We start from the raw sequence: 27,549 nt of genomic DNA, 5'->3' as shown, positions 1-27,549 counted from the left end.
TTCCAAACCTGTTCTCACTTCTGTTTTCTCATGGTATAGTTATTAAAAACACAAACATCCACTCAAGGTAGAAGCCCTCCCAGTCATCCTCTTCCCCTTCTACCTTCCAACATGAATTTTCCAAGTTCTAAAACTCTCTCGTCAGAACCCTCACCTCCTTTGCCCACTGTCACCACCCTTAGTCTAGACTCTCATTTTTCACTATTGCCACGAAAGCTCCCCATGCTCAGCCTCTGTAGTTCAGCGTGAACACTGCTATTAGAATTTCACACACCATGGAAGTGTTAGGTGTGAATCCTAGATCCCTTTTTTCTTTTTAAACAAAAAACTTATTTACATTGGAGAATAACTGCTTTACAATATTGTATTGGTTTCTACCATACATCGGCATTAACCAACACAATATTGTAAAGCAATTATCAAAAGTAAATTTAAAAACAATTTATACAACTATTACATTCCACCACCAATCCCTATCTTGTTTCTGATGTGGACTATATAACAATCATGAGCCAATTCTGGTCAGTCAGGGCATGCAGAGTAGTGTAGTGGTTACCTTGTTTGGACAAGGTATGCTCTCCCAGTTTTCCAGCTGCCATTAGTCACATGAAGCATGCCAGCTCCACTTGCTTAGCCCAGGTATTGCTGACCTGGGCTAAAGGCTTTTGCCACTTTGTCTCCCAAACCATTTTTTGCTTGCTGAAATCCCAACCTACCCTCCAGGACTAAAGCTCAAGTGCTGTCTCCTCTAAAAAATATTTCATTACTCTAGGTCTCTTTGCCCTCCAGCCTCTTTGAATTCCCCCAACATTTTGCTTGTGTATTGTGATACATCATACTCCCCTTGTAGTTAGTTAGTGGCATACAGGCTTCATTAAGAACTAAGTGGAAACTCTGAGTCAAGGTTAAGAGATCAATCCTGTGATCTTTGGCAACAAAACTGGTCATATTATCCAGGGTTCTAGCATTTGAGCTGTAGATAAATAACAGAGCCTGCATTTTATATACTGAGAAGGTAGAGAGAAGTGACTTTACATGCACACACATACACAAATTCTTACTCTCCATGTCCCTACTGTATGCCTTCTGCTTACAGAAAAGTCAGGAGACAGCTTGATGTGTTATTTTTTTAATAAATAGAAACCACACCACTTTATTTGTTACAGAGAAGAATGAGATAATTCGAGGGCCCCAGGAAGCTTTTTCATCCATAAGATAACAGAAAGGATAATCACCTTCACCGCCCAAGACTTTTGTTAACATTTTCTTTTGATCTCTGATCTCCCACCCACATCAGCATGCCACTTCCAGAATGGAACTCTGCCTTCAAATCTTCTACTAGTTGGAAGGCTGGTCTATCAGCTTGTCTTAGTATTGGAATGGAGGTCCCCAACTCAGCTGAGAAACCTGGACAAATCTTCTTTGATTTCAGCCTCATCCCAAGGCCCATGAATGTTTTCTTTAAAAAGCTGCAGGCGAATGAGGTAGAAAGGGCAGAGACATGAGATGGAAACCAGCAGAAGGGCAAAGAGTATGGCTCCCACAGCACTGATGGACAGCAGGCCTCCTAAGGCTGAGAATGCAAAGAGCAGTGTGACCCCCACATAGCTGCGGGGCGTACATGCCTTCAGTTTCTTCTGTAACATGGGCCACAGGGCAAAAATCTGGATGGCAAATGTCACCATGATGAAGGCATGGAGGGATCGGGGCAGGCGGGAGGCAAGGCAGACAGAAGCAAAGATGGCCATGTTCAAGGACAGTGTGCTGGATACAATGGCAGCATTGGCACCATAGTCAAAGAAGATGAGGTGACCTAACAGCATGAAGACTGCCATGGCATAGATGGTGTCAGTGCTGACCGATTCTGTCAGGGTCTTCAGCACCGGCGAAAAGCCATATGTGAAAGTAATGAAGACTAGGGCACTCTTCAAGTCAGCCCACCGGGTCCGCCCACTCTTCCTCCGTCCTTCACCTCCGTCAATGAGATCAAACAAAACATAGCCAATCAGTGAAGAAGCCAGGCCGGTCCCAAAAAGCCACTGAGGGGCCAGAAGACCCTCATCCATATACCACCAGATAACCACAAAAACACAGACACTGCACAGCTGCTGTATCACCACACTGGACTCAAACACCACAGCCCAATATTGGTATTTCCGGGCATAGATGTTTTTCCGGAGCTCTTCGAGGAACCTCCGATCCACGTAGTTATCAGGAAAGGGCTGTCGCTCATACAAGACCTTCTGCCACCTGACCTCTTTGGTGTTAGCTACAGGCTGGGCACACATTATCCTTTTGCTCAAACTCAGGCGACTTCAATCTCCCTTGCAGAAGTCCATGTGGTTCTTGTTCTTTATAAAGTTTTGAAGTAAGACTTCTCTGGAAATTCCATGCTGAGTTGTGGTTGATATTGTACTGACCTTCCCTTGCTATCAAAGGCAGCAACCCAGGCTAGGCCTACAGTAGATGAGATTGTTCTCTGAGGCAGGACAATGCAGCTAAGTTCCTACAAAAAGAGAGACTATGAATCTATGAAAGGTCAAGGGTAGGACTGAGCTAAAATCAAATCAACTTGGTTTGTTAGAAGCCTGAACAAAATATACGTGGTGGCCGTCTTATACTATAGATATGAAAATTTCATTTCAGATTTTACACTGTAATTCTTTTTCAGCTGTCACTTATCCAGTGCCTACTATGACCTGAGCCTTTGAAGCTTCTTCCATTTAATCTCCACAACCTTGCCAAGTTAGTGTCAGTCCCACTGTATCTAGTAAAACAGCTGAGATTCAAAGGGTTTACTTTACTTCAGTTCAAGCTAACAGTGGTAAATAGTGGAGCCAGATTCAAACCAAAGTTCTGCCCAAAAGCCTGTACCTCTAAACCAGTTCTTCTTAACTCAGGGGTTCACACACCCCTGAGGTCTATCGATGATCTTCAAGACCGTTCAAAAACCCTCCCTGTTAATGCATATTTGTTGCTGTGATTTATGCAAATTTCTAGGACTAGAATCCCAGTTTTTATTGGGTTCTCAAAGGCATGTGTTACTTAGAAAAAGTAGAGAAAAAGAAAGTTACCGGTCTATAGAGAAAGGTAAACCTCACAGTACGGAAAGATACGAGCTCTATGGTTTGTTTAACCAAAAGCAAAGATTCAAGAGTCTTAATCCCTTAACTGAGCTCAACATCCTTTAAAGAGCTATCATCCTACTTATAAACGCGAAACTCGGGAGGATCGAAGATAATGATCCCCTTTCCACAAAGGGAAAACTAAGAGTCAAAAATACCAAGGTCATCCAGCAAGTCTGAGAAGAAAATTCTTATTGCCCGACCTTATTTCTTCCAAGGGGACCACGGTAGGGTCCGAGGCGCCGAAAAGGGCAACGCCCACCCAAAGGGGGACAGGGCCGGGTGGGGTGTCCCCGGGGGCGCCCCACTCTCCCTCCTGGGCCTCCCCCGCCCGCCGCCGCCGCCGCCGCCCTTCACCCGCATCGGGCCTGCGGGAGACAGCGGAGGAGGCCCGGAAACACTGACTCCCAATCGGAACCCACCTGCCCGCCTGTTCCTAGGGGTGCGCGGCCGGGGAAGGGTGGCCGCCCGCCTCCTTCCCCATCCGGGGCGCCGGGGTCGCGTCGATGGCTGAGCACTTCCGGGGCCGCCACAACCTCCGCGGCTAGAGCGCCCTTTCTCAGCCGGTGAGGCCGCGATGTCGCTGCTGCCTCCTCCTGGCCACTTAAGAGGAACTTCCAGTTCCTCTCCCAGGGGAAATGCTCTGAGCCAGGAAAGCTGATCTTCAACAGCGAGACCCGGAATGTGGCATCGGAAGGGCAAGGGAGAGAAGCCAGGCTGGAAGAAAAAAGGTTATAAGCGCGACTTGATTGAGCTCCTATTGTGAAGTCAAGCCCTCAGCTAGGGACATCCCATGCATCCGTGCAACCACTGGACACATACTCAATAAATATCTACAGGTATCATGCACTGTTTTAGGTGCTAGTGATACAGCAGTGAACAGAAGAGACAAGAATTCCTCCCAAGAGACGATGTCCTCCTCCTTTCATGGAAGACAAAACTGAGGCTCAGAGAGGTTGTGATATGTCCAAGCCCACACACTTGGAAAGTGGATTAACCTAGATTAACATCCCATTGTCTATCGCTTGGAAGTGCAGTTCTTTCCTCTGCCTCCTGGAAGGGGTGAGGGTGGAGGGCCCTGTGACTGAAAACAGCCAGACACTTGGAATGGGAGACTGCTAACATTCAGCTGAGGTTGTGGAAATATAAGAGGATGCATAAACAGATGGGAGTAATGGAGGAGCAAAGGGAGATAGGACACAAGATGTAGTGGACACAGAAGTCAGAAAACCTAAATCCACTTACTGGCTGTGTGACTCAGCAAATCACACTGACTAAGCTTTGATTTCTTCATCTGTAAATGGAGATAACACTGTTTCCTCTTGGCTACTTAATGGGAAAGTCAATGGGGTCAAATATGGAACATAAAAAATGTGAAGTGCTGACCGATGTATAGCTGCTATTAGCCTACTTTCATCATCCTAATGATGGAAATGGCCAAGTGAAATACATTCTGCAAAATGATCTCTTTCCATTTTTCCCTCTAGGTGTCTGTTCCAAGATTTGACAAGATTCCCTGGTTTAGTGAGGCCAGCTTCATGAACAAGCCATTAGTGCTCAGCCTCCCCAGAAGGTAAAAGCCCAACCACTGAGAGCAAAGATCTCAAGCAAGGTCTCATGGAAGATGATTTCTTAAGGATTAGGGACAATCATCTGAGGGGCATAGCTGGGCGCTTAAGAGGCTAAGTCAAGTGCTTAAAAACCAGAAAGGAGAACTTGCCCAGTAATCCAGTGGTTAAGATGATGCCTTCCAATGAAGGGGGTGCATGTTGGATCCCTGGTTGGGGAACTGAGATCCCACATGCCCCAGGGTGCCACCAAAATTTTTTTTTTTAATTAACAGCAACAAAATGGAAAGGGCCATGGTTTCTAACACAAAAGTGAGCCCTGAGAATTGGCCTGGCTAGTGTTCTTGCCTGGAGAATCCCAGGGATGGGGGAGCCTGGTGGGCTGCCATCTATGGGGTCGCACAGAGTCAGACACGACCAAAGTGACTTAGCAGCAGCAGCAGCAGAGGAGATAAGACCTTAATTAACTTCCTTCTGTTCCACTACCACTTAGCAATACAAGAAAATTTTGCCCATGAACACTGCCTTTCAAAACAATTCCATCCTCTTCATCATCTTACCCTGTCTCCCTGCTTTAATTTGAACATTTTAAATTTTAACCATTAAAGTCTAGAATCATAAATTCTTATCTTCATAGAGTAGCAACTTCCTATATTTTAACTTTGAGACAATCTCCTCCAATCTCACCAGTCCTGCCCTTTCACACAAATGCCTGTGGAACATGTGTCTATCCTTTAAAATTGGGAGATTTCATGTGTAGGGAGTTGCCACTTGAAATAACTGAGTTCACTCATTCCTCCCCCATTTCTGATCCCCGGGTGTGATCCCCAGGTCTTATACTCTCCTCTGAAAGGGGAAATAAAAGGAAGGGTGAGTGTGAGGTTAATGTCAGGGTGAATGGGAAAAACCAGGGAAGACTGGGAGAGGGCAGTCCAGGAGCTAAATTTATAGGTACACTATAGGTGAGAAATTGGCTCCCTGGCATGTAAGATCATTTGCTGGAAAGATAATGCTCTTTCTGAAAGAGCCTTTCCTCCTTTTGGTAACTGTCATGTACCCTCTTGTCCATGGATAAATGACTCTGCATGATAAATATTCCCTCCACATCCCATTTTAATAACATACACCTTTGCTTCATCTGCTGCCCTTCTTAGAAACCACATTCTCAGTAAGCAGCTAGACAGTTTTGTATATTCTCAGAGGCACCTGTAAAGTGCTTGTTGTTCGTTTTTTTTTTTTTTCTCATAACTTGGAATATATCTAAACTCTAGCTAATGTCTTAATATAAAGCAGGCAATCTGAGATTGAATAAACCCAAAGGCTTGTTGACTAAATAAAAACAGCAATGACTTAATTCTTATTAAGCGTTGTTAGCAGTTCAGGGATCAGCATGAGTGCTGACAGTTTAGCACCTTTTAATTGGGGGCAGGGTACAAACTCACGTGGCAGTAGCAGACGGTCAGCACACATGAGGAGAGCTGGCCGAAGGGAACTGTAATGAAGGGGAGATCACCTCCCTTCAGGAGAGGAACAGCCAGCCTCTACCCTGATCAGTGCTGCCTGCAGGTATGTGACCCCATCTGTATCTCCAACGGTAGCAGAAATGTGGATTTCCATGTGAAATGGGTAGTGTCTGACATCTAACTAGGGTAACATCCTGCTATCCCATCCCACCCCACACCTCTTAGACCTCCCCCTACAGCCATGAGCAAAGCATCCCTGTGCATGGCTTTCTCACCCCCAGTTCCCTTTTGCCTTGACTGTACAAGCCTTTGGTGGGAGGTAGGAAGGGAGCACTGGAGAAGGCAATGGCAACCCACTCCAGTATTATTGCCTGGAAAATCCCACGGACAGACGAGCCTGGTGGGCTACAGTCCATGAGCTTGCAAAGAGTTGGACATGACTGAGTGGCTGAGCATGCCCACAGGGAGCAGAGATATGAAAAAGGCAGACCGAGAACACAACTGGGCACTCTCACGGCCTGTTCAGTTTCACGGATGGGTCCTGGGGTGTCCCAGGGGCCAGCCAGCTGGGGAGAGAAAGAGTAGTTTTTCCATGCAGCCAGCCATGCTTGAGCCAGTTGCAAAGAGAAATAAGTTGACATGGTATGGAGCGCTGCCCATGTCTGTTCTGGGAGGATTTCTCAATACCTCTGAAGAGAAATGGTGCTTATCTACCTCACAAGAACTCTAAGATGATTAGACAGCACCTGTGAGGTACCCTACCTTCAGAAGGACAAGATAGGAATGGAAAGTCTTTTGAAAGGATTCTCCAGGTCTCAACAGTTCCTAAGGATTGGAAACCCCTTCTCTGGCCATAGCTTGGAGTTCCAAGCTGTTTGTTTCTGGAAAAAAACCCGTTTCTAGGAACTTGGTTGGGAAGTTCTGAATGTGCTTTAAGTATTACTGAGCTTTGGGCAAGGAGTTCCAACACAAAACAGTCTGAAAAAGAGAAAGGAAACTTCAGTGAAATGCACTCAGAGCACCCCTAACTGCGAGTTCTGGATACACATCTGCAGGCTTGGAGGAGGTGAGACCCGGTTCTGAGGGTCACTGCCCACAGACCCCTTCCTTCTAGGAGGTCTCTCTCTCAGGTCAGCCTGACTGTGCTGAAGCCACATCCATCATTTGTCTCAAAAGCCCTCACGTCACACTGTGGTCCTGTTTGTTTAACATTCTTGGGCGCCAAAGCAGTTCTAAAGGGGCCTCTGATCTCTGCTGGTCAGCATTTGCGTATAAGTTCAAGGCGAGCTGTTCACACGTCAAAGACAGAGGTGGTGAAGGAGCTGGATCAGACCTACTTCCCCACTCTCCCAGAGCAATGGTGGGAGAAATAAAACAATAAATGCCTCATGAACACCATGTGCATGACTTTGTTATAAATGAACAATGGACAATGAAATACTTCCTTATAAAAGAGGAGAGGTGTCCTTGGCAGAACTACCAGCATTCCATGTGAGTTTCCATTTCTCAGAGGCCAGGGAAGGCCCAAGGCTGCACACACAGGCTGCTTATGAGGCCCAGGCCCCCTGCACACCTTGGCTTCTTACAGTGTAGTTAAATGACCCACAGGAGCCAGCAGGGTGGGTCATCCTGGGAAGAGAACTCTTGTTATTGCTGTAGCATCTCTGCCTCACCTTCTGCCTGGAACGAAGGAATATTCCAAAGGAAGAGTACAATTAGAGGGAGATGTTCCATGGTAGTAAATGGGTGGATCATTTTAGGGTACAGGGACAGAAGCTCCAAGAAAGTAGGCCAGGCAGGAAAGGACCGCTCTTGTTAAATATCAGTGGCTTGTGTGCAGGCCTTGCCAAGAAGGAGCTCTGGGGTACATTTCACCCATTATCTTTTTGCTTTTCTCAACAATTTTTTTCTTGCTTTGTTTGTACACCATCCACTAACAACCTACAATTGGCATTGGTTAGTTCAAAAAAAGGGATGAACTTCTCTGGTGGTGCGGTGGTAAGAATCTGCCTGCCAATGCAAGGTGTTTGATCCCCGGTCTGGGAAGATTCCACTTGCCACAGGGCCAGCTAAAGTCTATGTGTCACAACTACTGAGCTCACGTGCTGCAGCTACTGAAACCCATGTGCCTAGAGCCTAAGCTCCCAAACAAGAGAAGCCACCACAATGAGAAGCCCACACGCCACGAGGAGGAGTAGCCCCCACTCGCTGCGACTAGAGGAGGCTGACACAAAAGCAACGAAGATCCAGTGCAGCCAAAAATAAATTAAAAATTTTTTAACATTAAAAAAAAAAAAAAACTAAAGGGCCAGAGAAGCCAGAGGGACTAAAGAGGAGAAATCTTATGGCAGCCCCAAAATGGCCGGGGCCCTCCAGGTTCAGGGTGAGGAGCAACAATGTGGGTGTCCCCCAGGTTCTCTCTGAAGTGCCCAAGGGCCTGACACTTCACATGGGGCGCCTCGATTCTAACTTGCTCTTGTTTTGCCTTCTCAGATATCCTCATTCCTCTGCCACTTTTCTGGTGGCATCCAAGAAGGATATGAATTTGCCAATTTTGTTCCAAGTTCCAGATGTCTTACCTAAGGTACTCAATTATTTTTTAATCAAAAAGAAATCCAAGGCTATAAGTAGTTCCAGGATGACAGAATATGAATACAAAGGGTATCTTATCTCCCTAACACAGCGGTGAGTCTGGATCATCCTCAGTGTTCAACAGAGATTTGTTAAATGAAGTGAGTGAACACTGCCTGCCCCCTGCCCCATCCTGTCCTGGGTATCTTAAGGCTCCCATGCACTAGAACTAAGAATAAAGGCATCAGGTTACAATTATCAAAAAGGGAACCCCCCTCCCCCACACACACACCAAAAAAAAAAAAAAAAAATTCATATTGAAGGGTCTTCCCTGAAACCTTCAGGGACTGCTTCTCAGCCTGTGCCCAGAACCAGTCCGCCTTTCTGGAGTCTCTAACCCTTTCCCCCCACCACCATGAAGCCCTCTGTCTCCCACCTAAGACCCCCTAAACCCAGGGGATTGCACATTAAGAACTCCACACCAATCCTTCACCTTGTGGAAGCCTGCCACGACTGGCTGCTGGGGGACACTGCGGGGGGTGGGTTCCCATATGAGGGGTGCTGGTGCAGCGAGCGCCCGCCCCAGGTGGAGAAAGAGCATTCCAGGGAATGTGGGCAGTGTCTTCACCTGAAAAATCCCAAGTCACACTCCCAGGGCTGCTAAAGGCGGCACGCTAAGCGCTTGGCACAGTGCCCTTGGGTCAGAGGATGAACGCTTCCAGGGCCCTCGCGTTATGTGGTTGAAAGAGATGAGTGAGTGAGTCAGATGCCACCCACACAAATGAGTGGGCGGGCGGGCCAGGTACCCAACCGTGGACTCAGAGAAAGAGCAAAGTCCCGGAGAGGAGGTGGGGGAAAGGTCACCTGCGGCCTGGGGGAGGGGCGAGGGAGGCTGCGAGAAGCAGCGGCACCTGCACTGGATCTGGAAGATATCATTTCCACCTGAGGAGGAAGGGCCGGGGCGGGGGTGGCCAAGACTTGGAGCCGGGGCTTGCCGCCAGAGCATCCAGGGATCCCGCCGGCGGGAGCGCGGGCCCGGGGTGGGAGGGACCCAAGGAGGCGGGCGGACCCCGCCCGGACACGAAGGTGTCGTTCCAGGTCTACAAGCACGGGAGTGGCGGGGTCAGGGCTGTGCTTGAGAGTCAAGCACGAATCCCCCGAACACCTTAGGCTGGACGGGCAAGTAGGTAAGAAAGGGACGGAGGGGCCTGAGAGGAGACGGCGTTGACCCCTTGTTTGCTGCAGTGCCAGCAAGAAGCCTTCGAGTCAATCAGTCTCTGCAGTTGTTCCTGAGACAGGCTCTCCGCTGCCACCGAGCGCCTCCTCTTCGCGGGTTTGCCCTGGGTCTCAGCGCACCGTGCCATCCTAGGCGCCAAGGCTCTAAGGAGAGGGAGGAAAGCATCATGAGACAGGCCTGGTTTAGGATTTCGCGGCTCCAATACTCTTATGTGGCCACTAGATGGAAGCCAAGAGCAACAGCTTCCGCGGCCTCCCTGCAGGCTGAGCCGGGGAGGCTGGTCTCTGAGCAGACCTGGGAGGTCACAAGTCCATCGCTCCTGCTGCGACAGGAGACTGAGGTACTTCACCCACACCTTCAGCCCCACCTTGTCAGAGACTGACCCTCCACCAGTGAGCGTGTGCGCGGGTGTGTAGGCCAAACAGGTGTAGGGGAGGCAAAATTATTTTACCTTTGCCGTCTTAGGGTTTGGGGCTGAACTAGAGATTTAAAGGGACAGCTTAATGGGAGAAAATTTTATTTACTATAAGTTTTATGTGAAACAGGAGGCTTCATAAGGAAATGAAGACCCAAAGTAGCAAAATCTGAATGTTTTTATAGTAGGTGTCAAAAAAGGCAGTTGTGCAAGAGTAACTAAACTGAGGAGGCTGAAGGAGGAGAACAAATCTTTTGGCTTCATTTCTTGTCCTTGACGATAAGAACGTTACTTTTCTTCTGCTATTAGGACATCTTGTATATGCGATTTTATCTCCTTTTAGGAAGAAATGGAGGAGGTTAGAGCACTTTTCTTGCCCGTGCTGTTTTTACAGAGCATCTTAGCTCAAACAAGGCTTAGGCCAATGTGGCCGGTTTGGGGAGGCATAGTCTGCCACCCTTCTTAGGGCCCTGGCATCTGTTGGGGCGCCTGGTGGGTACCTCATGTCAGATCTGAATCCGGCGCCCAGAGTCAGTGGCGAGCCTGAGGGCTGCATGTGTGTGCTGCTCGTCTCTAGAGAGAAGCTGTGTTCTACCTCATGGGAGTGGAATGTACTGTCTCTCTCTTCCTTCCTCCTCCACACCAGGCACCTGTCAGGAGGCTGTGGTAGCCCTGAGATCCTGTCCCCAGGGCACAGGTGCAAAGGTCCTGCCACCTGGCTCCCTTCCTCCTCATCATCACGGGTCAAAAGGCATCACTTTGAACATCCACATTCCAAGTGGCCTTTGCTGGCCAGAAGCAGTCCCGGGCAGGGCCGAGTGTGTGTGTCTGGAGCAGGACACCTGAGTGCATCACCATAGAGACACAGAACCAGAGGCTCAGAGACAGAAAGACAGGGAGAGGGAGACAGCAAGAGAGCAGAAGCCAGACACACAGAAGGGTCAGGGGACCACACACGCCAAAAAAGAAACAAAAAAGGAGAGCTGGAGCTCACAGAAAAGAAAAACAGAAAATGAAGACCAAGAAATGAGGCCTGAACATGTCCCCACTCAAACACCTGTGGAGCAGCTCTTTACCGGGCAGGGCTTTCACCTGCCTGTTCCAGGCCTGCACTTGACTCCTCCAGATTCCGTGAGAGAAGAAAGTGACCATGGTAATTGGGTAACTGAGGCCAGGAGGTGACTTACTCAGAGCTCACAGCCCAGCAGAGCGAACATGGAGGCGATCGGGGAGCATGGTGGGAGCCCTTGCAGCCTTTTGCCTGCTTACTGGGTGGGCTGTGACCAAGTCTCCCCCCAGCCCTACACCATGGAGTGCAGAGTACCCCCGACTCCCTCCACTGCTGCCCCATCCCCATCTGCTCTCCTTGACTGGCTTTGTTGTTCCAGTCTAACGAGTCACAGAGAAGAGGAGAACATTATTCACGCTGCTTTTGGCAGACTTGTGACAAAAAGCCCTCATTGACAAACACTGTCCAGCAGCAGAGATGTGGCTGGGAACACTATAGGAGGCAACTTCCCATTTTCTGAGAACTTTTATTTCTCTGTCATTGACTCTCAGTTTTTGCAAATTCATGACCCCTCACATACGCCTCATTCCTTCTTTTTGTGTTGCTCAAACACACATAACCACAAATCCAAGCTTTAAAGGACAGAACTGACCTGAAATAATGATCTAGATATATAATGGTCTAAATAATGAAATGAAAACCAAGTTTCACAAGTCTGGATGATAGTTACACGGCTGTAGATCATTTTGTGTATGTTTGAAATTTTTCCTAGTGAGCAGTAAGAGCACTTTTAAGCTGTGTTCACTTTTGTTCTTGAGGTATTTGGTATTGTCTGAGAGCAGGGAAATGTGTAATTATGATGGGGGCTTTTTGTTTGAATATTGAATGTAGTTCTACTGTTACTTTTTGGCTTCTAAGGGCTGCAGGAATCATCATGTCCTGATATGGACACTAGGAGTTCTCTCTCCCCCTGGGAAAAAGGTAGTCTTTCTTTGACCCTTTATCCAAAGAACTTTCTGGATGACAGAAACTACATGTATGGACAGTTGGGCAAATCTCTTAACCTGTCTGAGCCACAGTTTCCTCACTGTGTCCACTGAAAGGGTGGAAGTAAGTGATGGTTGATGAGGTGTCTCAGTTAAGGCAGGAGTGAGCAGGAGGAAAGGAAGACAGGTGTGGGGTGAGAAGATAGGCAGGCCTGTCAGTGCCCCTCGAATCATGTTTTTGATGGATATTTTTAAATTTGCCATCTGGTGCTTACATTTTTCAGTTTTTGTTAGGTGGACAGGTGTGTGTCTGAAAGAGAGCGAGAGACAGAGAGGGGAAGAGGGAAGGAGAGGGAGAAAAAAATTCTTTTTTTTCCTCTAAGATTCAAGGAGGCCTAGCACTTTGGCCACAATCCAGAGTCCAGGGGCCTCAGCAGACACTAAGCTCAGATAAGAGGCTGTTTCCAGGTGATGTGAAGCGCAGGCTTTGGCCCTGGGGGTCGGCTGAGCTCTGCATCACCTTGGCCGGGCTCTCGTGGGGACAGCTGCTCGGAAAATGAGAGACCCATGGACATTTCAGAGCCTCTTTCCCTGATGGCTCCGACTGCAGTTGACACAGCCGGGAGGCCTGTGCTCAGAACCACCGGCCTGTTTATGCTCCATTCCTGCTCGTATGCCAAGTGGGCATGAAGGAAATAAGGAATGAGAAGGAGAGAAGGAAAGGGCCTTGGTTTCAGGGCTGAGGCCCAGAAAGAACACAAAATCCCAAAGAGTCTGCGTTGGTGTCTTTATAGACCGGCCAGGCAGGATTGCTCATCACAGCCGCCTCCCACACTGCACAGACACCTCTCTACCCCCCAGCCCCCCACCTCCAGGCCCTCGCCCGCCTCTCCAGGTGAGGAGGGACACGGTGGCTCTTCTGGGGGCGAGGACTGGCTGACAGTGAGTCTCAGGTGGGAATACCGCCACTTTCCTGGCAGAGTGACTGAAGCCACATGTCAAAAACTGGTTCTTTCTGTCCCTAGAAAGTGTGGGCAGGATGAGAGCTGGCCTCTGGCCTTTTGGCCACAGAGACCAGCTGCAGCAGCAGGGGGCTGGGAGTAACAGAGCGTTTCAGTGATCGCCCAGTCAAGCTTCTCAGAGCCAGGTCTGGAACTGAGCAATTTGCCTTCCAGCCTTGGCTTTTCTAAGCACTTTGTGTCCACGAGTTGGTTGCACACAAACGTTTCCCTGAAGAAAGTGCTGTGATCTTTGCACACATCTGTCTTGTGTTTTAGAGATTTATGGACATACATGTATGCTGCTGCTGCTGCTAAGTCACTTCAGTTGTGTCCGACTCTGTGCGAACCCATACACAGTGGCCCACCAGGCTCTGCCGTGCCTGGGGTTCTCCAGGCAAGAACACTGGAGTGGGTTGCCATTTCCTTCTCCAATGCATGAAAGTGAAAGTGAAGTCGCCTCTTCTCGACCCCATGGACTGCAGCCCACCAGGCTCCTCCGTTCATGGGATTTTCCAGGCAAGAGGCTGCTGCTGCTAAGTCGCTTCAGTTGTGTCTGACTCTGTGCGACCCCATAGATGGCAGCCCACCAGGCTCCCCCGTCCCTGGGATTCTCCAGGCAAGAACTCTGGAGTGGGTTGCCATTTCCTTCTCCAATGCATGAAAGTGAAGAGTGAAAGTGAAGTCACTCAGTCGTGTCTGACTCTTAGCGACCCCATGGACTGCAGCCCACCAGGCTCCTCCGTCCATGGGATTTTCCAGGCAAGAGGCTAGTCATGTCTATATACCTGATAGTTTAAAATGCTTACACTGACACATTCATTCAACCAACATGTGTTGAGTGCCTCCTGTGTGCCACACAGTAGGCTGTAAATTCCGGTACTACTTTGGGTCAGTGGTGATTATCAGTACTTCCCTCTGAAACTTGTATTTGTCGCTGTATGTGTTTGATCGACATGAAACAGGAGGACTTAGGAGATGCAGGGTAGTTGCTCTAATGATCACAAGCTGTCAAAACTTGGGAGTCAATGAGAAGGAAATTATAAAAAGAGTTCTCTGTGGTGAGAAGATTGAAAGTCAGCCTCTTATATATCCAAAGATGTGTGAGATACATTCTTGCTCTTAGGAGGAAATAAACATGCTAAAAAGAAAACAGAATAACAGCACAAATTGCAACAAGAGTTATACTAAATCTCTGATGCAATCTGAGAGGCAGACACCCAGGTAAGGGAGTCAGGAGAAAGACTTTCTGAGAAAGAAACGTCTAAGCTAGATTGTACAGGATAAGGAGGTGCCAAAACCAGATCAAACAATATATATGACATGTTTTTCCCTCAGATTCCCAAGGATGACAGTCCTCACAGTGTGGGACTCAGGTCACAGGTCCAAGCGTGGTTAAACTAGCAAGCTCCTGCCAGGCACCTGGTATGCTTGTTGCTTGATTTGGAATGAATCCTGTGACTCCAATCGCTGCGGGCTCTAGTGTTTTCTTCTGCAGACACCAGATGTCTGCAAGAGGGGCAGAATCAACTGCAGGAAACACAAGCACCTGCTTCTAACTCTACTGAAAACAAACCTGCCGAGGACCCTCCCACCCCACCTCCGCCCATCCAGGTCTTCCTCGTCCTTTCAGACCAAGCACAGATGCCACTTTCAGAAGCCCCCACTGAGTCCTCCAAGGGGATACAGTCTGTCTCTTTGCTGATGGCCCAGAAGTACCCTTGCTTCTTCAGTGATGCCTAGCACATCCAGCCTTGAATTGCAGTTTCAGAGAGGTGTCTTAGTCTCAGAACTCAAAGACGTGAGGGACAGGGGGAGAAGCCTGGGCCCCAGGAGGTCCCACGCCCAGGATATCTGGGAAGAGAAGGTAGAAGTTTGAATGGGTCCAGCAGAGCAGAGGAGACAGCCCAGGGTCAGGATGAGGGTTTGTGGGGGGTCCTCTCCAGCCTCTCTTCTCCCCACTCCCTCCTCCCCTACACAACTGGCCGTTCCAGGCTGTCCTAACTTACCTAAAGTGGATTTGCCAGGTCTTTCTTCCAAGTCACTGCACAGTGTTCCTAGGTTGGAACACCGCCCCCTCTCCTTGCTCACCATCCAGCACCTACCCAAGCACTGCCTGTTCTTTCAACCCGCCTCAGAGCTTTCTCGTGACACCCCAACCCCACCAGGTGAGCTCAGACCTCCTTTTGGCTCCCGGTGGCCTCAGCGTCTTTCTGCCTTCAACACTGGCACACTTCTTGGTACCCAAACACTGGATGCTGAGCAAGTTGTGGTCAGAAATGATTTCTTCTTTATCTCCACGTCCTCAGTACCTGGGGTTCCCTGGTGGCTCAGATGGTGAAGAATCTGCCTGTAATACAGGAGACCCAGGTTCGATCCTTGGGTTGGGCAGATCCCCTGGGAGGGAATGGCAACCCACTCCAGCATTAATGAATGGACAAACACATGAGTCTGTATTCTTCCCTGGTCTTCCTTTGGGCCAGAAACCTCTTATTCATCTTTGTGACCCCATCTCAGCATCCTCTACGTGGTGGAGTCACAGTGAAGGTTTGTGGCTGAATGAATGGATTAAGCTGTTCCCTGTCATGCTTTCACATGCCAGCCCAGTGTGGGAATACTGTTTCTTTGAGCTGATTCTTTGAAAATGGACTATAAACATGAAATGTATTTTAAATATTTGTCAGAAGAATCCAACATGGTGCATACTTTACAGTCCTCAGATCCCTAGTAATGCCTCACCCAAGTGGATCTCATGGAACAGTCTGGCAAAGGCCACCTTAGGAGCACGCCGCAGGCACTCCCCCTGCCATACGGGTATATTCCCCATCTTCCTGTTCTGCACACCTGGCTGGAGAGCAGGAACGCGTCAGGGCGCAGGTGGGCACACCTGCAGTGACAGATCACCAGGTCAGTCAAATGAGAGAAAGCCTTCAGTTTGCAGTAACTGTCTGCTTGTCTCTGTGGCCCTCCTCTCCCTTGTAGCTACGCTTCCTAAGAATCTATCTCAGGACTCTGGTGTCAGTGTGAACAAGAAAGGGGAAGAGAGAATCCCCACACGGGATGCTAACCTCAAGTTGCCATCTGTTCCCTAACCAAGCTTTCACCAGCTATGCAAAGGAGAAGCCTGCGTTTCAGGTGGAAATGTGCCGAAGCCCACCCTTTCCCCTTTTGGCAGAAATGGAGTCTGAAAGAAAGCAGTGAGCAGACGGCTGCACCACTCTCCCTCAGCTGGTGGTTTCTTTGCCTCCCTCCTCTGGGGAGAGATGGGACTCAGGACCCACACACCACTTCAGTTCTGCCCAGGTCTTGATCGGCCTGTCGGGTGGTGCAGAAGGGCCACGTGGTAGCAGTGTATTCTTGAGAGCTGACGTCACCCCAGAGTGAAGGCCTGACAAGAGAGGATAGGATTTCAGAGAGACTAGAGAAAGCAGGTTTGCAGCAGATGGATGAAACTGGAGCCAATTATACAGAGTGAAGTGAGCCAGAAAGAAAAACACCAATACAGTATACTAACACATATATATGGAATTTAGGAAGATGGCAATGATGACCCTGTATGCAGGACAGCAAAAAAGACACAGATGTGTATAGCGGACTTTTGGACTCGGAGAGGGAGAGGGTGTGATGATTTGAGAGAATGGCATTGAAACATGTATAATAACATGTAAGAATCGAAATGCCAGTCTATGTCTGATGCAGGATATGACACGCTTGGGGCTGACGCGCGGGGATAACCCAGAGAGATGTTGTGGGGAGGGGGGTGGGAGGGGGGTTCATGTTTGGGAACGCATGTACACCTGTGGTGGATTCATGTCAATCTATGCCAAAACCAATACAGAATTGTAAAGTAAAAATTAAAAATAAATAAATAAATTTAAAAAAAAAAAAGAAGAAGTCTTCTATTTGTTTTTCTCAGGCCATCAGAGGGCCTCAACTAGTCAAGATGGTGGGAGTTGTATATGAAATTTAGAAAGTGTCACCTATGAGAGAGGAAAGCCCCTCACACTGGAAAGAGGGACCTCACTGGATTTCAGCCCCCACCGCCTGCCAGCTGTCTGATGCCTGTGCCACTGTATGTGGGCACCCGAGGCCACTGTTTAGTCTGTGGCTCACCCTCTTCTGTCTAAACCATCTGAGTCTAACATCCATCCTGGGCATGACTGGGACCAGAGTGTTCATCTCTGTTTTATGGCAGAAGTAACTTATTCCTTCCACCCCTCCACCCCTTCCCCACTTCTTTGCCACCCCAGGTCCTCACCTCTCTCTCTCTCTCTCTCTCCACCCTGCAGGCTGGGTGGATCCAGAATGACCCCACGCTGATCAGAAACAAGCATCTGTGCTCCACATGTCGAGATGTGAAAATGGTAGGTGAGGGGATGGCAGGTGTGGGCATGGGCATCCCCAGGGCACAGCACTACACCTTCCGCACCAAAGCCCAGCAGAGAGACCAGGATGGAGCCTGGCTGGAAGGGCCGCAGATGAGCAGCTGCTAGCCTGGGAGCACCATCACCTTACATGATTAGCCTCCCCATTTGCAACAAACCACAGATGAACCGAGGCAGGTTGAACCAGAGGAGAAGAACGGAGTTGAGCTGCTTTGCTTGGACTCAGTTGACTACCCTACAGAGGTGCCGGAGGTTATGGAGCCTCTTCTCTGCCTAAACATGTCTCCAACACAACACTCCAGCATCACAGCCATGAAACAAGCAGCTTCATCCTGGGCTTTGTCATACATTCAGTCATCGCCTCAATGGTGGTGGAGCTGGGGAGAGAATCTCTGGTACTTCCTGGCTACAGGTGGTTGTTTGTTACTGGTGGTGGGGAATAGTGGGTGGGGGGAGTTTTAGGAAAGAAAAGGCTATCAAGGGGATGTGGGCACCTCAAGAACAAAGCTCTGACATCTGAGTTGCTAAAGAAAGAGATGTGTTTCAGGAGGGAGGCTGTACATGTTGGAGTTAAGACTTGGGTCAGTGTAGGAAGCAGGGTTAGGGGCCTTCCGAGAAAGCATCAGGCTTGGATTGAAGGTTGATTTAGTTGAATGGTTAGGTTTGGGTTTGGGAAGCATCTCTTCAATTCTTATCCTCTTTGACTCAGGGAGGAAAGTGAGGCTAGTTGTGCAGAAACAGGAAAGGGGCAAGGAGTAGAAGACAAACAGGAGGCACGAGCGAGGCCCCTTTGATGAGTTCACAGTGAAAATGCTTCCAACGAGCAAGTGTTTCTCTGGGTTTGTGAGTTTGTCGTGTGGGATTTGGAAATGTCACTGAAGCTACCAACAAAGGTGTACCTGGATGTTACAACCTCCATTCACGTTCTGCATAATTAGGATCACAGTGTTCAATATCAGCTTTGGCTGGGGTCTGGGAAATTGGGATTGGAATTTCTCCTGGTCCTATTTCTGGAATCACTTGTGTCTACGTTTAGAAGGCCCTGACCCCAGGCCTAAGCGGGCCCTGGCCCATTGGCTCCCTGGGGACCTCAGCAGCTGTTCTTTCTCAAGACCTCTTTTCTGACTTTTGCTTTTGCCCAAACCAGCCCCGAGTGGAAGCACACAGCAGGGTTTTATCATTTGTTGGAATGCCCAAAGGAAGGGCCTCAGATGCAAAAGTGCCCAAGGGCCCTTCCCTATTGCTGTCAGAACTGGGGCTCGCAGAGCCTAGGGGAAATGAAAAGAGGTTAGAAAATAAGTGTGAAGTGCTCTTGGCTCACTGTGTGCAGTAGCAGCTCCACTTCCTTGGTGGGACCGCTTTGTCACTGAGACCCCTCCATTCATGGGGTAGAGCGGAGATGCTGGCAAGGTATAAAAAGACTCCTAGGAAATTCCTGGTGGGCCAGTGGCTGACACTGCTTCCACCACAGGAGGCGTGGGTTCAATCTCTGGTCAGGGAGCTGAGATCCTGCATGCCATGGGGAACGGCCAAAAAAGGAGACTCATAAAACTAGAAGGCACTTCCTCAATTTGATGTAGGGTGTCTACCAAAACCCACAGCTAACATCAGACTTACTGAGGAAAGACTGGGTGTTTTCCCCTGAGATCAGGGACAGACCTGGATATGTATTCTTGCCTCTTCTGTTCACCATTGAATATTTGTTCTAGTCACGAAAATTAAGGCAAGAAAAAGAAACTGAAATTAGAATAAAAGAAATTAAAACTATGAAAACATAAAACCATATTTCAAATGATGTGATTTTATATATAGAAAACCTTAAGGGATCCACAAAACGTTTACTAATAAATGAGTACAGCAAAGTTATGGGACACAAGATCTGTGTACAAAAAATAATTTTATTTCTAGGTATTAGCAATGAACAATCCAAAAATGAAATAAAGAGAACTATTCCAATTATAATAGCAGCAAAAAAATTTAAATAGGAATAAATTCAATAAGAGAAAGGAGAAAATGATATATGAATGACTCATATTAAATGCAACTTGAGTTTACTAAGATGGTATGTTATTTCTGTAACACAGAGTGCAGTTTTGGGCATTGTTATACATGAGACTTTCTTCCATAGGTGCAACCAAAAACTCTGATAATCCCAGATGATCTGAAACTATCCTTTGCAAATATTATGAATCATAGGTAAGTTAAAGATTTAAATCAGGACACAGATTTATATCTGGTTATATTCATTTGGGGACATAGGATAGTGGGTTGAATAATATAATAAGTAAAATGTTTAGGGAATGCTTAAGTGATGAGTTTCTTGAGTGGTTTCGTTTTCTGGTTAAACTATTAATACACAGTTAGACCCAAAAAATAGTTGTTTTTACCTTTTCCCTAAACAGCTATTGAAACTAATGTGCAAACTATAATCTTCCTTTCTACCTTCATAAGACCTGTACAAGGCATAGAATAGATTTGTTTGATAACTTAGAACTAAACACAAATTTTCCATGTAGATGACATATTTAATTCATAAGATACGAGAGATTACACATCATTTCTCTTGGGACTGGGACAGCCTCTGATACGTTGCAGTGACTAAAATTACTGTTAACCGTTCCTTTTGTTGTCATTTGCTGCTTTCTTACCAAGATCAAATATATCAGAAATAAAGTCCAGTCAAAGTTTGATTGGTTGGATTTTGGGGGGTTTTTCCTGCATGTTACTACAAGACAGGGAAGAAAAATTCAGTTTTCATTTTATTAAAAAACTCAAAACATGGACTCACCCTGGATAAGGAGCCAAGATAGGTGGGCTTGCCTTGCAGTAGATGGTTGGAAGGTAAGCCTACACGGACCCGTACATATGACAAAGCCAAGAAGTCATATGTGATGTGACAGTCATTAACGTGTCTCCTCTACAGAGAGCAATAATGTGGGAAAATAAACAGGCCCTTTTGTAACCTAGGATGGACAGTAGTAGATGTTATATTTCCCTGTATGAGTTCAGGGCCATTTATACAAACTAAGACGCAGACTCAAATGCATCAAATGCGTGCCCTGGCCCGGGTGGACATGGCGGTGGAGGAAATGGGCATTTGAATGTGACGGGCTCCAGCACGAACATTACCCACACCCACTCGATACTTAATAAGTGCTCTTGCTGCTAAGTCACTTCAGTCGTGTCCGACTCTGTGCGACCCCATAGACGGCAGCCCACCAGGCTCCCCCGTCCCTGGGATTCTCCAGGCAAGAACACTGGAGTGGGTTACCATTTCCCTATAAGTGCTCTTAGATCACAATAAATGAAACTCTCATAAATATTCTTTACAGACTTTAAATGGAAAATTGAACTATTTAAACTCAGGAATTTCTGAGCTAAAGTTCATTCTTCTATGAAAGAGACTTTTGAAAAGTTTTGACCCAATTTATTTATCTTGTATATTTGGTACTTTAAAGAAAGTCTCAAATCCTGAGTCATTAATTTTTTAAAAAATCAACTCTTCTTCCTTTAAAGCTTAGAGTGATGGCTGAACCAATCCTAAAATCATGTCAATCCCAGTATTATTAGATTGGTCATTTTTCGTTTTTTATTTTTTAGTAAAATGAAGGAAAACATCCTACTCTGTTTGAGATTTAGCTTGTGTGACTATAAAGTAAGATCCTGGTTCTGTTTGTAGCTTATAATTTCTCTCCTCACAGTCTCTAAGTATCAGTACGCATATAGGCTGATGGAATTGTCTTCATTGAAATACTTTTTAAGAGACTTTAATTATAGTCATTGTGGGAATTAAATGATGTTTTTTGATTGGAAGGAATGAAGGAAAAAGGAAAGGGAGAAAGGGAAAGACAGAGGAAATAAGTATGAGCAGATAGATATATATTTGTTGTATTATAGTGTAGGCAGTTCTTAAACTATTGTCTTACAAATACCACCTTCTTGTTTGCCAAAAATGGGCAATTAAAGGTATTTTTCTTTTTCTTAGTCCCAGTAAATCCTCCAATGGCAATTTAATAAAATTAACTGGCTGGATTGGCCATACTTTTAGTAGCAAAGTTAAAATAATCTTGGAAAATCTTTGTTGAAATAGATACCAAGAAATGAATGTAGAGATGTAGCTTGCCCATCTAAGTTTACAGATTGGTCAATCTTTAGAAATAAAACAACTTAAAATAATGTAGAAACAGTTTGGGGCTTCCCTGATGGGTCAGTGGGTAAAGAATCTGCCTGCTAATGCAGGAGATGCCAGAGACATGGGTTCGATCCATGGGTCAGGAAGGTCACCTGGAGAAGCACATGGGAACCCACTCCAGTGTTCTGCCTGGAAAATTCCATGGACAGAGCAGCCTGGTGTCTACCATCCATGGGGTTTCAAAGAGTTGGACATGACTGAGCAATTGAGCACCTTTTGGTTGAGAGTCACTTCCAATCTTAGCTTCTGGAAAAAATAGACGGTGGTCAAGATATTTTCTCCAAAATTGGAAGACTGTGATAAAAATTTGCTCAATTTTGCACTTGAAAGGTAGATTGGAAGTGTTGTTACGTTTTTCTTGAGAACTGGAGGATTCTCTCCTTAATCCCTTCTATTTTCAGGCTGTACATGTTCTGACAGTGAAATAAAATACTTTTTTAAACTCAGCTTTTATCAAAATCCATAAAAATATCACTTAAGTAAAAAGAGCTTCTGAAGTAGTGGTCTTTGACCAGTCATCTCACACTGCAGCCAAGTAATCTGAACACCAATTTAGCAGGTGCTGGGTTCAAGAGCCCATCTGTGTTATAAAATTTATAAAGACACATTCCTTTCTGTCAAGCCCTAGCCAAATCACTAATGTGTATTCTTGCTTCTTCCCATCAGAATGATGAGTCTCCATCCGCCAAAAGCCCAGACTGTACCCAAACGTTCTCGTGATGACATCCTAACAGGTTTGCCTTCTTTTGGAGTACTTGTAGGGGGAAACATACTGCCCTCATGGTAACAGAATGAAAAGTTTATTGCCTAAGATAATTTCTGAATTTTTTGAACAAATTCCCACTCTCCATCCCTTCTTTTTCACATTCTGCTTATTGACCTGCTTTGGTGGGTCCACAGCCCTCCCTTCACTCCAGCCCTTCCTGTCCCCTCTTCAGCCCTCACTTGGCCTTATCCGTGGTGTGTTCCTTCCCAGGTCCTCTCCATGCCACATCACTCTGCCCCTTTTAAAGAGCCCCATAATCCACTTGCTGAAGAACGTCTATAGATAATTCCCTTCTCAGACAGTCCTAATAGCCCCAATTAAGGGGAGAAAGCATGTATGTCCCCACTCTGCTGGAATGGCCTTCCCAAGCCCTGAACCCTCCCTCCCACAGGCTCCTTGGAACACCTGCCTTCTCCTGGCAGCTGCCCAGTGCTATTCTTACATTCATTCACTGGTAATAGAATAAAAGGATAGCAACTCTATCTCTGGCTTCAGCATTGACATAAATCTTATCTTTTAGAGAAACCAATACAGAGCTGGTGAAGGAGGGGTGGCCCATTCTTTGGACTGATGTAATTTAAGGGTTTGATGCAGCAGAGGCTGTAACTTTATGTCCGTATTTTCATCTGCTCCCAGATTAAATGAAGCCACTTTCAGTTTTTCTTTTGATACACACAGTAAGGAAAATCAAGAGCACTTTCTTTTCTTCATACTGATGGGAAAGTCTAAGCTCTGTCCTGGGAGGTTGCAGGGCAGTTAGAGCCAGAATTGAACTGAGAAGACATCAGAAAGGAAATTTGAGGACAGAAGGGGTATCTTGAAGGAGTGTCCAAGGGAGGATCAGAGACTAAGGGGACAGCTGAGGTTAGGAGATTTCCACTCTAGTGGATCTCCAATCCCTTCTTATGTATACAGAAATATTGGCTTCTCTTCTGCCTGTCATTTAGCCAAAGTGGACTGAAGATCCAAGAGTTAGCACATCCTTCATGAAAGTTCCCCCATCTGCCTGCAACCACCTCATTCTTTTGAAGCCTAGGGAATGCTGGGCGAATAAACCCATGTGAGGCTGGTTTCAGGGTTCTCTCATCAGCTGCACATTCATTCTCAGTTTCCCTAAAGCCTGGATTTTTTTCAGGTCTGCCTCACAAAGGATGAAACCTATGTGTGCACACACACTCACACATAATTACATGCCCTTCCCTAAACAAAAATGTTTATTTTCTGATTTTACAGCACAATGTGATAAGATGCTTCTCATGAATTTATTAACCCTGGGGATATATTTTCAACTACCAATATAAGAGCTAGACTCGATGAATGGAGATCACATTTTCTCGATAGACATGGTTCTTGCCCATAGTGTTCATCCAAGAACCACAGTCTTGGAGGTAGCACTTCAGGGAGTGCTTTTAGAGCTGAGGCTTGATAGATTGATAGCTGATTCCAGCTGCGACCCTTCTGAGCTGAGCTTTGCTCTTGTGTATGCTTTCTGAGGTTAAAAAAAAAAAAAGGTGCCTAGGAACAGAGACCTGGGTTTAGAACCTAGCCTTGCTAGACAGGTTTACCTATCTTGTTGAAACTCTCTGGGTCTCTTATGTTCCCACCTTTAAAGCCACTCCCATCCCTGAGAGCCAGACACTCAGTACCAGCAGCCTTCACTTTTGATTGACCCAGAAAAGCTGCTGACACTGCCCCAGCCCCACTGGCTTATACAGCTTAGACGTGTCCCTATGTTGCATAGCCTGTGGACATGCTGCAAAATAACAAATGGCTGAGTCATCCCAGCAAACATCACTGCCAATGACTGCCCAACTCATTTTGTTGATCACGACAGTAATCCCTAGTGTTTTTCTGGATTCAGCTAAATTTCATAGATCCTCAATAATTACTAGTGAGAACTAAGTAAATGGAAAGAGCCTATCTCTATTAAGTGATGGGGTTTCTTCATCTTGACTTTGGCCTTGAGTCCAGAGTTCCATAACACTCACAAGCTCTTGTCCATAAACATTGGTACAGCTGCTAACCACCTGACTTAAGTCTACCACCTGGCCTGGTCTACCACTCCACCAGGGCTAAGCTGTGACATGAAGGGTCAGGATTAAGGAGATCTGGCTTCTGATCCTTAGTCCATCATGACCCTGTACCTCGGTTTCCTCTTCATTACAGTGATGACACTGAACTGGTTTGTGATCTTCTGACATCTCTTAGCTCTCATTCACCTGGACCAAGGAGCTTTTCCAGAGAGTTCAGGACACCAGTTCCCTTAGTCATTCAGTGACTTCTGATGAGAATATGCTATTTTAGGCACTGATGTACTCTCCTTCACAATGAGTAGTCACAAAAATGTTGAATAAACCAACCATCTGTAAATAAACTGATAACCAAAGAAGAGGTCAGGATGGTAAGAGTTTTAAGGAGCCCTAAAATAAATTATTTCATAAAATGAAGGTTCCTTTTGAAATACAAGTGCATTTGCCCTGCTGTAGGCTTTTGTAAGATCACATTTGTTTGTTTGAAGAGCAGAACCACACATGTGTCTTTGAAAAGTCTTCTGAGGATTGTATCCTCTTTTCTCTTTAACTCGTTACAGTTCCAGTCACACATTATCTTCATTTATAATTTAATTGGCAGTCTCTCTGATTATTTGAGTTTTGTTGCTAAACACTCTTTTCTGGCCTCTTTGACCAAGATATGTAAAAGCCTATGTTTTGTGGGGTAAGATGGTTCTGTTAGAGAGGATTTTCATGTGAATCTTGAAGCTATTTTATAAGACTGAGAAGTCTTTGGTGACACTGGTTATTTTGAGTGTATTTTAAAAATAGAATCTAAGGAGCCCTTCTCCTTCCTTCTTACTCTGTTCTCCAGAGAACGTTCACTACAGACTGCCCATTTTGGGCCCCAGGACAGCTGTCTTCCATGGACTGCTGTCAGATGCCTATGAAACCCTGCGGGAGACACAACTCTTTTCCTTGCCCAGAAAAGAACCAGTGAGCAAAGCAGTGGGTCAGTGAGTGGTGGGAATGCATCGCCTTCCAAATGCTGAGAGAGAAAGCCACCTCACCAAGCGAGTTTCTGACACTAGTGCCTTCACGTCACTTCCTCTCAGTATGAAAAAGGTGACTCAATTTTGCCTTCCTAACCACTGTTAAAATTCTAGCTTTTACCATTCTCTTCTCATTTCTCCTAAAGATAAAATTGTTTAATGAACATGATTATAAACATGTGATGATTAAAATGGAACATTTTGAGTGTCATTCATTTTATTTTGATAAAGAGTCTCTATAATAGACAACAGTTTTGTTTCTAAGACATGAATTTTCTGTGAAAATCATTTCTTCTTTCAGGACAAGGGCCAGAGATGGTTCCAGGAGGTCAGCATAGTAAGAATAAAAGAGAGAAATGGTGGTCGCCCTTCTGTCCTTATCTCAGTCAGTTAACTCAGATGACAGAGGTTACTGGGTTGCAGTAACTGGTGAGTGGTAGGTGAAGTTTGTGTGTTCATATCACGTTAGGCTCATGGCTACCCGTGGCTTTCCTGGTAGCTCAGACGATAAAGAATGTGCCTGCAGTGCGGGAGACCAGTGTTCGATCCCTGGGTCAGGAAGATCCCCTGGAAAAGGGAATGGCTACCCACTCCAGTATTCTTGCCTTGAGAAATTCTATGGATAGAGGAGCCTAGTAGGCCCAGTCCATAGAATCACAAAGAGTTGGACATAGGTGAGCGACTAACACTTTCACTTTTTTCACTTTTACTCTTGAGGACAGAAAAAGTATTTGTCTTGCCTTCCTCATGTAACCTCCATTAGTGTCTGGAATGTACTGGATGTTCATCTCATCCGTGTTCAGTCAAATTCAGATCAAATGCTTCTATTCTGTATTTTGGTTACTTTGGTTTGAGGATGTATATCCAGCTCTATCACAGTCCATGTGTGTGAGACAAAGGAACATTCTAGGCTTGTAATGTTATATTTGTGGGCACATATGCTCCATGCCCAGCTTCAGGAAGGCTCATGTAAAAAAAGATCCCTTCCATTGCTTAGGAGGCAGTGGCCTTATGGAATCCCAAGATCCTGTCTAAAGGGGCACTGGGCCAACCTGTGGGAATGAACCTCTGTGCTGTGTTTGAAGAATGTAATTCAGAAGTCTCTAACAGATGGCCTGGTGACCAAACTAACCTCATTTCTTGCACATGCATGCATGCACAGAGACACTCACACAAACCCCCAAGCTGGAAAAGCTTGCTTGATTACCCTATATTCCTGGTAGGCTATGGATTCTTGGTTTCAGTTCAGTTAGAGTTCAAGAATTCAAAAAATAGAATGCATTTCCTTTCAAATGAAGGCTGTATGCATGAATTGTGATCCCATTTCAGATAGTTGTCGAAGGACAGATGAAAATGTTTCCTTATCTTTATTCTTTGCAAATTAACATATCCAGTAAAAGGATCTGGGCACACATACCTGTATGTAAGAGGAGGGTGCATGCCCACAGCACAGTTATTTAGAGCTTTTGAGGTAATCTGAATATTATCTACTTAGATAGAATACTTCCTAAATCTCCTTAAGAAGTCTTCACCTAGAATACTTGGGTGTTCCCCAAATCTCATTGAAAAGAATAATGTGATGGTATTTTGTTAGCATTCTAGCATGGTGATTGACAATGATGGTCTATATTGTGGTTCTTAAAATTTTTGATCTTAGGAACATTTTGCACTCCTAAATGTTGAGTGGGTTATATTCATTGGCAGTTATTGTGTTATAAGTTAAGATGGAGAAATTTTAAAACACAACAGTACACAAGGACACCTTCCAACTTCTGTCAGAGTGATAACATT

At 46.2% G+C, this 27,549-nt stretch overlaps 2 protein-coding genes across 3 annotated transcripts; one reads left to right on the top strand and one right to left on the bottom strand.

Moving 5' to 3' along the window:
- Positions 1-1,113: 1,113 nt before the first annotated feature.
- On the bottom strand, positions 1,114-3,653 carry PIGC (phosphatidylinositol glycan anchor biosynthesis class C). Of its 2 annotated transcripts, none has more exons than XM_040263487.1 (2): positions 3,548-3,653; positions 1,114-2,506 (listed from the first exon to the last, which is right to left on the bottom strand). In XM_040263487.1, exon 2 carries the CDS (start codon positions 2,286-2,288, stop codon positions 1,395-1,397), a length of 894 nt encoding a protein of 297 aa, XP_040119421.1. In that variant the 5' UTR covers positions 2,289-2,506; positions 3,548-3,653; the 3' UTR covers positions 1,114-1,394. The 2 variants fall into 2 exon arrangements, with proteins under 2 accessions (XP_040119421.1, XP_040119422.1); XM_040263488.1 differs by having other exon boundaries at positions 3,329-3,616.
- Positions 2,928-25,969, top strand: CUNH1orf105 (chromosome unknown C1orf105 homolog). The gene is made up of 9 exons (XM_040262839.1): positions 2,928-3,090; positions 3,344-3,614; positions 3,880-3,964; positions 4,613-4,698; positions 8,650-8,740; positions 17,662-17,736; positions 19,886-19,953; positions 22,616-22,683; positions 25,581-25,969. Exons 1-9 carry the CDS (start codon positions 2,928-2,930, stop codon positions 25,724-25,726), a joined length of 1,053 nt encoding a protein of 350 aa, XP_040118773.1. The 3' UTR covers positions 25,727-25,969.
- Positions 25,970-27,549: the final 1,580 nt, after the last annotated feature.

This window comes from Oryx dammah, unplaced genomic scaffold (assembly GCF_014754425.2).
Source record: "Oryx dammah isolate SB20612 unplaced genomic scaffold, SCBI_Odam_1.1 HiC_scaffold_21, whole genome shotgun sequence".
Classification (NCBI taxonomy): Eukaryota; Metazoa; Chordata; class Mammalia; order Artiodactyla; family Bovidae; genus Oryx; species Oryx dammah.
The sequence above is the reverse complement of the archived record's forward strand: the minus strand, read 5'-3'. Positions and strand labels throughout refer to the sequence as shown.

Excerpts from the sequence above, each read along its gene's own strand:
- PIGC (XM_040263487.1), bottom strand. The coding sequence starts at position 2,288 with ATGTGTGCCCAGCCTGTAGCTAACACCAAAGAGGTCAGGTGGCAGAAG.
- CUNH1orf105 (XM_040262839.1), top strand. The coding sequence starts at position 2,928 with ATGATCTTCAAGACCGTTCAAAAACCCTCCCTGTTAATGCATATTTGT. Across the intron at positions 3,615-3,879 it reads CGCCTCCTTCCCCATCCGGG|CTCCTATTGTGAAGTCAAGC; the intron begins GCGCCGGGGTCG and ends GACTTGATTGAG. Across the intron at positions 3,965-4,612 it reads TACTCAATAAATATCTACAG|GTGTCTGTTCCAAGATTTGA; the intron begins GTATCATGCACT and ends TTTTCCCTCTAG.